We start from the raw sequence: 15,774 nt of genomic DNA on the forward strand, positions 1-15,774 counted from the left end.
CACAAAAACTGCTGGTTCCTGGCTGAGCCACTCTCTTGTTCTGGTACAGCCAGCTACCATTCCATCACATGAGCACTACCATGTCTGTTGAAATGACAAATGCATTCTAGGTGAAACAGCATGCGATCTCTTGGCTGTGCTTGCATACTAACATACCAGGACTGACACAGTGTCTAAGATAGCACCAACCATTATGTTATCTAGCCAGGTAGTCTGGTGAGTGGCAGAAAGTAAAATACTTTCCTGGAAGACAAATAAATTTCAGGAATCAAACTAACCGGCTTTGCCGTGTATATTTTCTAAAATTGCCTTTGAAAACATGAAAAAAAGACAATTGCAAAGAGATAATTAATGTTTATTTAATCACAAATTTTAAATCCCAAAGGAAACCAACAATTTTGTTACAGGGGCTGTTTTTACCCGCAAGGGAAATATTTAGATGTGGTTAAACAGTGAACAAATCTCACATCAGGTCAGGTCAATTTATATATTTCCGCAGTTTTATTTTGAATTTACTCTAGATTTATTTCTAGGATTTGTTGAGCTCTGGTTGCCATGATCGATTTCCAGGTTACCCAAAGGTTGCTTGTAGATATCACTATTGCGAATTGCTTCTCCTCAGGTTCAACTTCCATTTCAAGATGTCCCCATTTTGTTGCCAGAACCGGCTGAGAAGTTAGGCCCTCCATTCTCCTGCAATTTGTTGAAATGAAGAGCCCTAAATCGCAAGCTAGAAACATCACTGTTGTCAGACAAAATGAACCAGAGAATCTGAGTCACGGATAAACTTACAAAGAAAACACTCAAGTTAGCACAAAGCTTCTGTAAGTACGAGCAGCTGTCCTTTAAATAGATTAAAGAAACATTTCTTTTACACATCTATGTACAACATGTTTATTTAAATATTAAAGATGAAAGGACAAGACTCTTTGTAAACAGAATTGATAATATTCATTCAGATGTACCATTCTTTAAAATCTGTGGGCATGATTAGTATCCAAAGGGGAACAGCCAAATATATTAAACATAAATATATAATTTACCATAAACCACTACCAGGGCTAGTGATTTGTTGTGGCCAGAAAACAGGGCTGACACTAGCCAGTTGTGGCAGATGGCAGATATTGACAGGTAGCAGTTGATTGCTATGCTAGTCTCTGCCATCATTGCTGTTTGCTTAATCCAAACTGGCATCTTTATTGGCACCTTTTTGAGTAAGAGTGTCACTATGGGTTTCAAGTTGCCAGGGCATTGTTTCCCGACAGATCACCAGCCTTGCAGTTAAATGGATCCTCATGAAAGGAGGACTACAATGATCGCAGTACACTTGACATTTCACACAACTCAAGAGGGTTCTGTAGTATGTTCACCCCACTCCAAGAGAGTATGGGAGTGCTGGTGGCAGGGCACACACACAGGTTGTGACACACGTCTACATCTCAGTAAGTGAATGGGATAATCTTGTCAATGACGAGACAATGAATTTTGACAATTCATTTGGAATGTTCATCAGAAAGGAAAGAACTTTAAGGAAGATACGGTGGCTCAGTGGTTAGCACTGTTGCCTCACGGCACCAGGGACATGGGTTCCTTTCTCCATGTGTCTGCGTGGGTTTCCTCCGGGTGCTCCGGTTTCCTCCCACAGTCCGAAGATGTGCAGGCTAAATGTATTAGCCATGCTAAATTGCCAACAGTGTTCAGGGATGTGTAGATTAGGTGAGTTAAAGGGGGATGGGTCTGGGTGGGATGCTCTGAGGGTTGGTGTGGACTTGTTGGGCCAACGGACCTTTTCTACACTGTTGGGGTTCTATGAAAATAAACAAAAGATAGCATCCGTGTCTGCTTTTATCCATCTGTTGTTTGCTGTTATCAGTGTGTGTCATGGTGAATGAACAACAAATGCTGTTGTCTCTGTCACCCACTTCACTGAAGCAATGTGCTGAAAACCCACAAAGGCTTGAGATTTCCTCACCTCCACTTACCCAATACTACAGACTATAACTAAGGTCTTGTTCCAATAGGCACCTCACTCACAGCCAGCCCAACTTGGTCCTTGTTCAATACTCAGGTACACATTACTCAGTAGAAATCAGCAGTGAACTGGGAGAACCAACCCCTCCCTCAGTTAGATGAGCTGGATCCAATGACTTCCTAGCTGCTACGGTTCAGTACCAGGGCAAGGGGGTCTACTTACCCATGAATTGACATACACAGAAGGTACACTGCTGTTGCAATAGTTTGAACTTGGGCAGTGCTATCCGCAGCTCGCAGTATTGTATTCTGAAAATAAAAATCACTAAGTTACTCTGAGCTGAGATATCTGTTTCTGGACGTGGATGTTGTGTCGGGAGATTGGAAGTCTGGGTGTCGGCTGTCTGAAATGCACCATCATGATGTGGTCAGGCAACACCCAAATTTTCACTGGGCATTTCCTGTGCTCAGGAGGACACTTCACCCTGCCCAAACAAAAAGACAATGCCAAGAATCTGATTGCCAAATCGGGCCAAACAGTTAGAGAATTATCTCACTTGAGGCAAACAAAAAAATAGAAACAGCATTCCCCTTGCTGATCCTCCTTGACATCACCCCGGCACAGCTTTATAAAACCGTCGCCCAGCAGATTTCAAACATGTTGTTTTTGACACAGCGTTATGGTGTGGGATGTCTGTCCTCGGAACAAAGATTCCTGCAGAACCGGTGCCATTCGAAGAAGAAACAACTAGAGATGACCTTCCAGTGGTTGGGAAGCCGGTTTGAAATTCCCATTTGCAAACTTGAGCTGAGGGTTTTTGCAGATCAAACTCTTCAAGCACAAAGAGGGGCAGGGCAAGATAGTGGTGGATCAAAGTGCTCCAAAGGAGTGGCATCCAGGGAGGGGAATCACTGTCCAATTGCATTTTATCTGCAGGTGCTGACAGCTGTGGGTACGTGTACAGCTGGGCTGGGATACCATTGCTTAGATAGAAGAGGTTGGGGGAGCTGATGAGAGATATCTCAAAGGCCCAGCTCAGCCACAAGAAATGCTCCAACAACATACTGCAGACAGCCTTTTATTTACCCGTACATTATAGTAAACAGCATTCGGTCAACCCAGCAATCACCCTCCAACTCCCTCAACTCCGAGTGGAACCGACACAGCCGCATGGCCGAGTCACTCATCAGGACTGGATTCCGGAAAATCAGACTAAGATAACAGAAGTTAGCCAGAGAAGGTCAAAGTTGAACAGAACACACTGCTTCGCACAATGTACTTGGGGAACTCAACATCATTAATTTAGAACAAGATGCTCATTTTTGAATGATGAAAGCTAAATCTAGCACGGGTTATCAAACATTCTGTGCGTATATAGTGTGTTAATGGCCTTGATCATCCAAATGCCTCAGAAAAGGGTCCAATAAAATTGAAAGCTAAGTTTAATAAATGCACACGAAACTTGTCGCAAATTACGAGAAGTAACGTGTTGAAGGGAATTTGTACAATATCACACACAAGGTGTGAAAAGCACCTAGTTTTACTGTTGTATTTTTCTTCTAAATCTGAATGTGTTGGTCATTACATCACAGTGGGATCAGCAGTGACCTGCTATGGCATAACTGAGACCTACAGATCTGGAAGCATGGAGCTCTGCAAGTGAAGTAATGATAGCTCTATCCATGGAGGCGGGAGCAGTGAGATTTGTAATAAAGGAGTATCATACTCAACATTAAAATTTTCAGAGTACAACTTTTCAATTAATGTATTGAATCAAACTACTGATGTGTTTCCTCTAATAATTCTGATGTCCTTGTGCTGGACAAATAGAGCAACCATAAACAATCCATTATATGTGAGCAGCATACTAATTTAAAATCAAATTCAAATACATTATCATAGATATAAAAGTTAATTCTAATTTGTTACCCTTCCCTTCTGAGAAAGGGTCACTTGAAGGAAGAGGAGGCATAAGGTTGCAACTAAATGTAGTGAGCTCTATTTATCTTTTAAAAAGTGAATGGTGTTATTATTTAGCGTTTAAACACATATTTAGAAAACCGAGGGGGGGTTGTGGGAGACTTTAAGGGCTGGAGATTTCAGGATCTGAGGTGGGGTGTGGGGCACTGGCTGCATTGACCAATAGGCCATTAATCCATGTTACAGCCAAACAGGAGCCAGATGGGAAAGGGATCGAATCTTGTTGCATTCATACACATTGTACAAGACGGTGGTGATCAATTTTATTTACGTCATTGGCGGATGTTAAATAGGTTTAATTATTTTTCCATGTTTGAATGATCAACTGTTAAGTGAATCTGAAAACTGGAGAGGGCTGACCTCAAAGAATGACAGCAACAATTGGTCTACAAAAGTGCAAGGAATCAACCTTATTTTCTGAATCTTTCTGATCAAACAGCAAATGCTGATCATGCTTGAAGGAGCTGATGACGCTGTGGCCCCTTTCACGGGTCATGCTAGGGAGTAAGCATTTCCCCACTTCCCAGTGTGAGGAGATCATGCCATTTTAAAATTGAGCAAGGATGAATGGAGTGAAACCACTATTTGCAATCAGAATAGAGCTGTTTGGGAAATTCTTTTGGCAATCAAACATCCCGGAAGTTCCTATTACACACATAAACAATCTGTGTTGTACAACTCTCCTCCACACTGCATTCTGTTGGAGAAACAATCTTCCTATATTCAAGACAGTCTCTGTCGCTCATTGGTACACAGACTCTGCTCCAGTTCTGTTCACAAGTTCAGACTGTTTGCTGTAGTTTGAGTAAATTAGAAGTCTGGCTCTATCCTCAGGAACAAAAACAAAGTTGTTGAAAAAGCTCAGCAGGTCTGGCAGCATCTGTGAAGGAAAAAAACAAGAGTTAATGTTTCAGGTCCAGTGACCCTTCCTCAGAATGACTCTTCTGACGAAGGGTCACCAGACCCAAAACATTCACTCTATGTTTTTCCTTCAGAGTTGCTGTCAGACCTACTGATCTTTTCCAGAAACTTTGCTTTTGTTCCTGATTTACAGCACGCACAGTTCTTTTGGTTTTTATTTGCTCTATTCTCAAGCTTACTGGCTGACAAAATATCAATAATTGCTCCTTTCACAGATGGAATTTTGAATACAGACAGAAAATAAGGTTTTCAGAGTTGTGCCTTTCTATCGCTTCAACGCTGACCTTCTGAGGATTCCTTTGATATAAACAGGCAGTAGCGACAGGTCAAAGGAGGGGCAGTGACAAGTAAGGGGCCAGTGAAACCTCGAACAAAATCACAAAGCCCAAAAGATCAGCCACAGGGCTGTCATGGTTTATTGCAGTGCAAAATTTTCAATCCACAACATCTCCCCCATCCCTCACCTGATAGTTTAAAACAAGTGTATCATCCAAATTGCTTTCAGAAATCTTGCAAACAAACAGAATGTGACAACCATTAAGTATGACAAACAAGTCAGCAACGTTCAGTTGGGATCTTTAATAGTGAGGCAGATAGATAGCTCGGCACGCAGGTAAGTTACTCTATCTTTACTTCACTGTTTTCTCAAGTGAACTGAGCTGACTTTCAGGATTAACCGATACAGTCATTCAAATAATGGTACAACTGTGCCTCAAGTCACACTGAAATGTTCCAAAGTAACAACTAGTGCACCTGATTTTATAGCTATTTTTACCTTCATCAAATATAAATGTTATGGATTATTGCAATTCAATGACCAACCTTCAATCAAGATCATCCATGACCAGAGAATTCCTTTTACTTCTGTTTAATAAGATGCTCCTGCTTTAAATTCTATTGACTAATGTTTGCCTTGCCACTTCCTCTGTAAATGCACCAGGGCTCACCAGGGTGTGGGATGTTCAGTGTTGCTCATTACCAGCATCATCACCAGTGACAAACAAAATCAGGTCAGGCATCTCACTGTTAGATGCAGATAAAGCTCAATATACTCATCCTGACAAAGTGCGGCAACTTCAATTTGAGAAGAGGAGCCCTTACTGAAGCAGTGAGATATCTTCCCAGTATCCATACCAGTCACCACAACTTTGTGTCCATAAGAACACCAATCGACAAGAAATCAGTACAAATCTGGTCCTGTTGACAATGCTACAGACTGTGCACATTAAGTGCCGGATGGTAGTGCAATTAAAGGAGGAACAAAGAGCCTACTCACACTGACCAAGTTCACTTAACAATATTGCAAATTCAGGCTGCTGGAGAAATTTCCAAATCGGTGCTGACAGAGATAGTTTCTGCTCCTGTGAAAGGAAGATGGATTTAAGCAGAGAACAGAATTTGATCACCACTGCAGAGGATCTGGCTGTGAAATGTCATGCAGGGGGTGGGACACAAGCAAAAATTACACTCTGGACTGGAAAACTATCATATGTGGTTTACCAACTGGGTATCATCAGTGATAGTGCAAAGATTGTACCACATTGGGTCATTGAAGGGGAACAGCAGAGAACAGCGAACAGTGCAAAGATTTTACCATGTTGGAGCATTACAAAACAGTGGTCAGTGCAAAGAGGGAGGGGCATTGGGGAACAGTGATCACTACTCCACTGAGGTCCTCACAGACCTATAAATTCTACACAATTAACACAGGAATATTGCCCAGCTCACGTACCGTGAGTACTAGTAGTGGCAAAGAACTTTGCATTACAAAGGCAGTAGGGCAGCCCGACAAAAAGGGCTTCACGGTTCAGTCAGTCTTACAGCTGGCAGTCTGACAGTCGAGCATTGTCCTTTGACTAGAGGCTCATCATACGCAATAAGTTGTCTCTGTGTCACGGGGATGTTTCCTGTCCTGTTGATCATTGCGGCCTGCTCGCTGATGTCGGATTTCCAGGTGCTTGTTCTGTACCTTCTCAAAGTGCTGCAGCAGTTCGCTATAGTTGATTTCCAAAGGGACTTGCCTGCTGGGGGCTGTGGGCTTCTCACTGGGCCTGGAAATCAAAATAATTTCAGTCAAATAGGAGAAGATTAAATGAACATTACTGCTAATTCTGGAACACACGATCCAATAGCTTTATCAGAGCATCTCCATCATACAGACTGCAGGATATATCAGCACCTCATGGCTAGCAAGGGTTGAACAATAACTGCTGATCTTGTCAGTGACACTCGTCCTCTGAGTGAAATAAAAATAAAACAATTTTCTGGCAAAAGTGGGGGTTACAGGGAAAGGCTTGGACACAGTGAGATGTAGATAGTTTAAAGTTTAGTTCAGTTCAGGCAACTGCAACAAGCAACTCCGATGTTGCAAAGAACCTAGGTATCTTAACTCAAAACGAATTAGAGAATGTAATTCGGACAGGATTAACTGGGAGCTATAGTAAACTAAAAGGGGGATGCTGGGATATGACTTGTAGCTAACTTCTGCTGCACCAACCCTTGTGATACTAGTACAGAATCAAAGAGGACATGGGCATGAAACAGACCTCTTGGCGAAATGTGTCTGTTTTTCAAGTTGGAGCTACAAATATTATTTCCCTATGTTGTATTTTTATGAACTTTTCACCTAACCAATTCTTTTTCCAATATGATCTGTGACACACTATGTGCAGGAAAACCTTCATTACTAATACACCTCTGTCTGAAAGAAAATTGTGTTTGATTTCCTCCTTTGTTCTTCAGTGATTAACATCAGACTGTGCCCTATTGACACACATTGTGATCCCAGCTGATGGTAATGCAGGGCAAGTCAGATTGGCGCCGTGGAGGATCATAAGTTTTATTTCATCTTTTATTACACAAAAGAGAAACAGATAATATTACGCAATACAGTAATGACTGGACAAAACTCATTCCAAACATCAAAAAGATTCCTTTTGCTCCAGCAATACACTTAAAGACACTCAAACATCAGTGATGGATCAGCCTTATCTCCATGCATTGCTAGCTTTGGACAGACGTCTTTGCAAGTGAGTTTGGAGAAGATTTGTAGCTCAGGTTGAGGTTCTGGATGTGAGTTTGCTCGCTGAGCTGGAAGGTTAGTTTTCAGACGTTTCGTCACCATTCTAGGTAGCACACAAAAAAAAAACCTTGCAAGAACTGTGAAAAACAGTACATTGGACAAACAGGCAGAAAGCTAGCCACCAGGATACATGAACATCAACTAGCCACAAAACGACATGACCCACTATCACTAGTATCCTTATATACAGATGAGGAAGGACACCACTTTGATTGGGACAACACATCCATCCTAGGACAAGCCAAACAGAGACACGCACGAGAATTCCTAGAAGCATGGCATTCCAACCAGAACTCCATCAACAAACACATAGGCTCCAAATCAATCTACCATCCTCTGAGAAAAAGAACAGGAAATGACATCACCAATGCAGGAAATGACACCACCAACCCAAGGAAACGTAAACAGATAAATAGAAAGTGGGACCTAACACCATCGCTTCGTTGGAGGCTCATTGATGATGTTACCTAGAATGGTGACGAAACGTCTGAAAAACTAACCTTCCAGCTCAGCGAGTAAACTCACATCCAAATGTCTTTGCATTCACTCAAATGTTATTTTCTTCAATTAATGGCCCTACCTGAGACCTTTAAACGTGTTGCTAACTCAAATCTCTATTAATCCTGAACATGGTGTCTTTAAATCACAACTTCAACAGCTTTAGAGGATGTCTTTCTCTCCGTTTCTAGAGTTTTACTTTAAAGCAACCTAGGAATTCACCCACCCCTATATTGACAGTTTTCAAACCTGCTATTAACAGCATCTTTGAGCTATGGAACTCTTCTCCGAATGAACAGGTTTCTCTCTGTCTCCAGGTTTCAATGCTTAAGTCAACAAGCACCTCAACAATTATTTCTGAGGACTTGTTAAAAAGGCCACATGTTTTTATTCTTCTGTATTTTTGAATGTGGACTGAAATGGGAAGTGGACTGTTTTAAAAACTAAGGATCGTGGAAGGGAGAACTTCTTAGAAGTTACCAAAACTCATCGCAAGCAGGGTTTACACCACTCTTTATTCAACCGGGGTGGGGGTGCGGAATTGAGGGCACACGGCTGGCACTAGGGGTGTGTATAAAGTAGCTGATTAGTTTGTTGAGTCATGGTCACCTGTGGATGACAAATGACACCTTCCTGCCAACAGCTAGGTGATTGGCTCTTGGTAGCTGAGTAGCTTGTAGGTGTGAAGAATATGCCCAGAAGCCTTTGGACCACTGGGACGGGACATGTGGAGTTCCTCTGCAGTAGACAATAACTGAAGAAAGCAAATTTATTTACCTTGATAGCTGATGCTTTTCATATAAGTCAGAGGCTCTATCAATTTGTGAACTAGTCTCCGTGTCTCATGTAAGAAGTGAAAAGTATCTGGAGGACAGACATTGAAGAACAACAGATGCTGGGTAGTCAAAAGGTCATTTCAGTTCTGTCAACCTGGGTCTAAAGAGACAGGTAAATTGGGGATCTTAGTTATAGACGAAACAACTGCAGATGCAGGAATCCAAATTAGGCAAACAGGAGGCTGGGAGAACACAGCAAGCCAGGCAGCGTCTGGAGGAAAGGAGAAGTCAACATTTCGGGTATCACCCTTCTTCAGGGCTGGAGAAGGGTAAAACCCAAAACATTGACTTCTCCTTTCCTCGAGATGCTTCCTGGCTTGCTGTGTCCTTCTAGCCTCCTCTTTATCTAAATTGGGGATCTTTCCTATTTTGCTAAAATCTATAACTTTTGTGATAATTCCCGAAGTAGTGGTGCCTGATTTCCAGTGCACTAGTCCAGTGAGACTTAATGATTTTTCAGCTCAAGTTACAGAATTTGTTGGAAATGCCATCATACACCCACTGTTTAAACTGAATTCTTGACCTTTTAAGACTACAAAGCAGAACTTCACCAGACTGGAAATGGAAATGCACTTTGGAACCAACTTTTCCAAACAACAATAACATGTTCGATCTTCACCACAATGCCAACTCAACAATCAGTAGCAGAAGTCTTTCATTGTTTTGTCATTTAAAACATTTTGGAGTTTTGGAAGTCTCTTGAATTCCTTCCTAAGTTCCTCCGCGCTACAGAAAACCAAAGAAATCGCAAAGTTCTGAAGGTGCTGTCTTCATAATCACCACCTTATATCAATGGACATGTAATACCAACCAGCAAAAGTTGTGCTCTGGGTCAGCAGGACCCAAAACAAAACTAATGCTAGGGTTTATTTCTAGAGAAATACAATTGAAAAGTAGGGATGTTATGTTGAATCTGTATTGAATGTTGGACAGACCACATTAGACAGCATAGTGTGGACTTCTATTGGTCATACTACACAGAGACATGGCAGAGGGTGTAGATCATTAATAAGGATGCTTCCAGAAATGCATGGGCATTGATACCAAGAAAGGATTAACACACTGGCTATCTTTTCCTTTGAAAATATAAGCTGAGGGGATGACTAATTGGGGTCTATAAGATAATGAAAGGTCTTGATAGAATGGATGCAGCAAAAATATTTTTTCTTGTGGGGAACAGCATGATGACATGCCACAAATGTTAGACAGTCACTAAGAAATCAAATTGGGAATTCAGAAGAAACCTCTTTACTCAAAGAGTGGTGAGAATGTGGAACTTGCCGCCGCAAGCAGTGGTTGAAGAACGAACATTTAGGTGCATTTTAGAGAAAGCAGGATGAGTGTTTGACGGAAGAGCAGAGAGAGGGTTACAATGGTAGATTTACAATAGTAACGATGACAGGTGGTTTGAGTGGAGTCGACTGGTATGGACTGGATGGCCTGCTTTTTTTGCCACACACCTTATGCAACCCTGAGATTCTTGGGGTAAACCAGTATTTACTTCCCTACCAGTATGTAGTTGGTTTCTTAGCCATTTCTTGCATCTCCGTGCTGCCACAGCTCCTTCAATCCCATGGCCATGAAACTATTCTGTTGTATAACACTTCTTCGAATGCCTTTTTCAATTCTAAATTTGTTATGTCAACCAAGTTAGTCGAAGCCAATTTACTTTTAGCAATCCCTTGCTGACTTTCATCGCTAATCAACAGTTAGAAAAGTGTGAGCTAAGTTTGTCATTGTCTCTGCATTTTCTTCATGACCAACGTCAAATTGACAAGCCTGTGGTTGCTGGGAATATCCAACTGCCTTTTCCTGAACATGAGTGTTTCTGTAAATGAGAGTTGTTTGGATAGTTGAAAAGGGCTGGCGCAGATGGGCAGGCTGTGAGGAGGACATCTAAGACTCAGTGCAGTTAATGTCACACAGTGCAATGAAGAATGGGACCGCAGGCAGGAGCATGCGTTATACAACTGGAAGTAACAGTCATTTCCCTATGAATATAAAACATTAAATGGTACTAGCAGAGGGACAAATACAGAGTCACGGGTCAGGAACACCCAGTCAAATTAGTGGCAAGCAAATAGAAGAGAAATTATTTCAACAAACTTCTTCTGTTTGGAATATCTGGTCATCTGGGGCTGTGGACACAGACGTATTCAGCATCTAACAGACACACATGGTGGGAATGTTACAGCACATCAGTGGGTAATAGTTGCCTGACGTGTGACATATTTACTGCAGGAAAAACCCATCTCAAAATATGTAACTAGAGCGATATCTATTAAAATATTTCTGCAAGTGGAGCATGGGAGGAGATAGCAGGATAAATGCTCAGAAGCTGAGTTAGAGAGAGATAGGCTTCAAGAAGCTTCACAAAAGGAGGAAAGACAGGCAGAGAGAGTTCAGCAGCACCTTTAATGGTGAAGTCTTGAAAACTGGGGCCATGCAAGAGTGTGTATTGGTATTTCCCAGGCTCAAAGAGTCAGAGGTTAGATATGGAGGGATGAGCCTACAGAGGGATCAGAAAACAAGGGAGAGAGTGTGTTCTCCCTCATTCTCAACTTGTGGTGCTGCTACAGCAATAGTGGAATTAAACGTGTAATTTCACACTACACTTGGAAATGGGATCGGACACCGACTAAAATAATTGATTGCAACTTACAGCAGCCAACCAAATACAGACGGGGTCAAGCCTAACATTCTGTCTGAGTAGAAGAAAATCACTTACATTTCCATAGGGCCTTTTGCAATCTCAGAATTCCCCAAAGTGCTTGGCAGACGATTTAGTATGTTTGAAGTGCTGTCACTGTGACAGGGAATGTGGTGGCCATTTTGCCCAGAGGGAGTTCTCACAAATAGATGTGTGATACTAACTGGCCAACCTGTTTTTTGGGATCCTTGTGGCAGGATAGATATTGGTCAGGACTGTGGTATCGTTCACATCCACCCAAGAGGACAGACAGATCCTTGGTTTAGTATCTCATCTGAACATCTGACAGTGCAGCGCTCCCTCACAACTGTACTGAAGCATCAGCCTAAGTTTCATGGGCTTGCCTCAGAAATGAAAGAGACACTCGCTGAGCCACGCTGGACAGGACCATCTCACAAAAGGACGAAGACAAGCTCAGATTCTGTTTGTTTGCAGGCTGCATCCTGGGGAATGTCAAGTTCTCGACAGGCCGGTTGCTGCCATGCAAGCAGTTCCTGCTGTTCTGTCGGCTGTTAACCTGTGACCCGCTCACTGAAGTCAACAACCTCCAGTGGATCCAGAACACAAATCAATGTCAGTACTATAAGTGACCTCTGGCACGACTGTGATCAATCAGCAGCCTGATTGCTCCCCAGGGCTCACTCAGTGACTTTGCACAAATATTACTGATGTCTTTACACTCTCTTCAAGGTGGAGTTGTTTAACACAATAGGAGCCATTCTGTGGCGGGCCAAAGAAACAGCCTTGGGCAAAGTCAAAAGAGAGAGAGGCTGGCGATGAGTGATTCCGGTGTAAATGATTGGAGAAGAGAGGCAGGCCAGAGTTTTCACCCTCTGTCACAGAAACTCCACAGATGCCCACTAGTCTGCTTTTCGTGTCCGATTGCCTTTTTTATGACCTGGTGCATATGTTGGCTGACAGGCTAAAGGCACAGACCAAATGTAAAAAAAAATTAAGGACATGGTGTAACAGATACAGTGAAGAGGAACCAAAAGGTACAGTACTTAAAATGAATGGTATAGCCAGCTGCGTGCTAAACACAGCTCCAGGTTTAGTGATTTGATGACCTGAATTCCCCACTGGATGTACAGCTTTGAATAATTTGAAAAAAGTTTTGTCGCCCCTCTCCCTTACAAATTTCCTCTTCTGGAGATCTTAGCTGTTTAGATTTTTTTTATATTCACTCATGGGACATGGGCATCTCTGGCTGGGCCAGCACTTATTGCCCGTCCCTAGTTGCCCTTGAAAAGGTGGTGATGAACTGTGTTCTTGAACCACTGCAGTCCATGTGCTGTAGACAGACCCATAATGCCCTTATGGAGGGAATACCAGGATTTTGAACCAGCGACAACGAAGGAACGCAGACATTTCTGAGTCAAGATGGTGGGTGGCTTGGAGGGGAACTTGGCAGGTGGTGGTGTTCCCATGTATCTGCTGTCCTTGTCCTTCTAGATGGAAGCAGTCATGGGTTTGAAGGCACTGTCTGAGAATCTTTGGTGAATTTCTGCAGTGCATCTAGTAGATGGTGTACACTGCTGCTCCTGCTGAGTGTCAGTGGTGGATTTTTGTAGATATGGTACCAATCAAGCAGGCTGCTTTGTGCTGGATGGTGTTAAGCTTCTTGAGTGTTGTTGGGGCTGCACCCATCCAGGCAAATGACAGAGCATTCCATCACACTCCTGACTTGTGTCTTGGAGATGGTGGACAGGCTTTGGGGAGTCAGAAGCTGAGTTACAGTTCCCTGGTGCTGCAATTGACACAAGCAGACAAATTCACAAGTAACCTGTCACCTGGATGCCTGACTGTGTAGGGTATCACTGATCTTGATCTCATTCTTAGCCATTCACAGTGATTCATTAGCATATAGTGACAGGCTGTCTCTTCCTCCCACAAGCCCAGGGATGCTGTTGTCAGTGGGAGTTCCCTGATTGAGAGGAGCAGCAAATTGATTTCCACACAGTGAGATATTCACTCTGCACTGGGTGCCTCCCTCCAGCAGGCCATTAAGGAGGTACCAACCTGTAAGTACGGAAAACAAAAAATGCAAACTCTTCTGGCTGCAAGACCGCCTCCAAGCCAGTGTCTTATGACACGCAGTGAGGCAGTTGCATGTGTTTGGGACTCACTGAATCTATTCTTCTTAAAAGAAGGCTCTGTAGGATGCAGATGAAACTCAGAGGATAGAATTTTGGATTTTAGGTACAGGGCTGGGCACAGGTTCATGTGGAAGTTATGGCAGGATTGGATATTATGCAACATTAAGTAAGAGGTGACTTAACAAAGGAAAACACTCCAGAGAGCGAAAGCTTGCTGTTGCAGTATTGTTAAACTGGCTGGCTCTTCGGTTATTGTGGCAACCACCCAAACCTTTATTTGTGCAACTGTGCACTGCCACACCCCCGTTACAAACTGAATGTGGGGCAGTGCCCTCCCTTTGCTCTGGTAGTGGATCTCTATTTTGCCAAATGTAGAGAACCCTTTCGATGCAATGCCAGACTTTGCTCTCGGGCAGTACCATTTACTGGGCAGCATGGGGATATTGGCCCAAAACTGACCACAGAGCCTCTTGACCATGGTCTCTCTTTGCTGGAACCCAGGGTGTGGGCTGTCTTTCCTCCAGGGCTGAAAGATTCAATGTTCTGGAGGATGTGGCATGGGTGGTGGTTGCTGCCCAGGGTTCGGGGATTACATCCAGAAAACTTAAACCACTAATCGGATAGTTGATCGCGGTTCGGGCAGTCATTGCCCTCTTTTTGCTGGATGTCTGTCTACAAACTAAGCCACAATCGCCTGAAATGGCAAGATACAACTGCAGAGGCCATTAGTCAAAAAGGCCCCTTTACCACCACATTTACACTGCAATGAAAACAAAGTGCTGTAAATGATCAACAGGTCTGGCTATACGTAAGCAAAAAGATTGAGTTAATGTGTCAAATATGACTCTCAATTAGATTATTGTTTGCTGCTGATTCCTCAACCTCCAACATGAAGCGTGCTTTTTAAAAACAAAGGCTCATGCTGATTTTTAGTTGCTCTTGTGATCAGAAACATAATCAAAAGGGTGTTTTAATGTTATCTTAGATAACTATTTGCAAAGTGTTACAACCTCAGGGCAAAACAAAACTCAAAGGGTAATGTGACAGACCAGAGCAAATGTAAAAAAATCTTCAAAATTTGTTGTTGCAATCCCCGAATATTTTTAAAGCAATTTGAACTCCCGGCCACTCACCATCCTGACTTGGAATGGTATCATTGTTCTTTCACTTATGCTGGGTCAATTTTGGCAATATTTGCCAATCCACTTAGCCTGCACAGCTTTGGACCGGAGGAAGAAACTGGCACACCCGGAGGAAACTCATGCAGACGCAGGGAGAACGTGCAAACTCCACACTGACAGACGGCCAAAGGTGGAATTGAATCCAGTTCCCTGGTGCTGAGAGGCAGCAGTGCTCACCACTGAGCCACTGTGTTAGCCCAAATGAATGTGCTGCTTTTTAATGAGAAAAAAAACCACATTGTACAAAATTCCTAGCCAAGGTAAGAAAAGAGTTCTGTTATTTCAGAATGTCCAAATGTGTTGGGTTGCCAATGTGGTAGTTTATTTTTGGCGAATGTATTGTAGTAAAGTAGAGATGGTAGCGCAGTGATAATATCAATGATGTGTAATGTAAAAATCGAGATGTGCAGAAATACAGTGATTCTCTACTAAAATAAACTATTTGTAATAGAATAAACAATGATCCATGTAATATTCTTACAAAGGGCTCACATAAAT

At 42.6% G+C, this 15,774-nt stretch overlaps 1 protein-coding gene and 1 long non-coding RNA gene across 5 annotated transcripts in view; one reads left to right on the plus strand and one right to left on the minus strand.

The window, feature by feature from the left end:
* Positions 1 to 406: 406 nt before the first annotated feature.
* Positions 407 to 15,774, minus strand: part of vac14 (vac14 homolog (S. cerevisiae)) — a 320,684-nt gene continuing 305,316 nt past the window's right edge. The window contains exons 20-21 of one of the 4 annotated variants that reach the window (XR_007249130.2): positions 6,606 to 6,924; positions 407 to 693 (exon numbers count right to left, since the gene is read on the minus strand). Coding sequence is in view for 1 of the 4 variants with exons in the window: in XM_048546809.2 (XP_048402766.1) it covers positions 6,741 to 6,924 (184 nt within the window). In the remaining 3 variants the exon portion in view is untranslated. Of the gene's footprint in view, positions 6,925 to 15,774 lie in introns of all 4 variants that reach the window. The other 3 variants (XR_007249129.2, XR_007249128.2, XM_048546809.2) reach the window with 3 other exon arrangements.
* LOC125459857 (uncharacterized) overlaps positions 15,268 to 15,774 on the plus strand; it is a 110,607-nt gene continuing 110,100 nt past the window's right edge. The window contains exon 1 of the long non-coding RNA XR_007249131.2: positions 15,268 to 15,536. This is a non-coding gene — a long non-coding RNA (uncharacterized LOC125459857). The remainder of the gene's footprint in view (positions 15,537 to 15,774) is intronic.

Source organism: Stegostoma tigrinum, chromosome 16 (genome assembly GCF_030684315.1).
Source record: "Stegostoma tigrinum isolate sSteTig4 chromosome 16, sSteTig4.hap1, whole genome shotgun sequence".
In the NCBI taxonomy this organism is placed as follows: domain Eukaryota; kingdom Metazoa; phylum Chordata; class Chondrichthyes; order Orectolobiformes; family Stegostomatidae; genus Stegostoma; species Stegostoma tigrinum.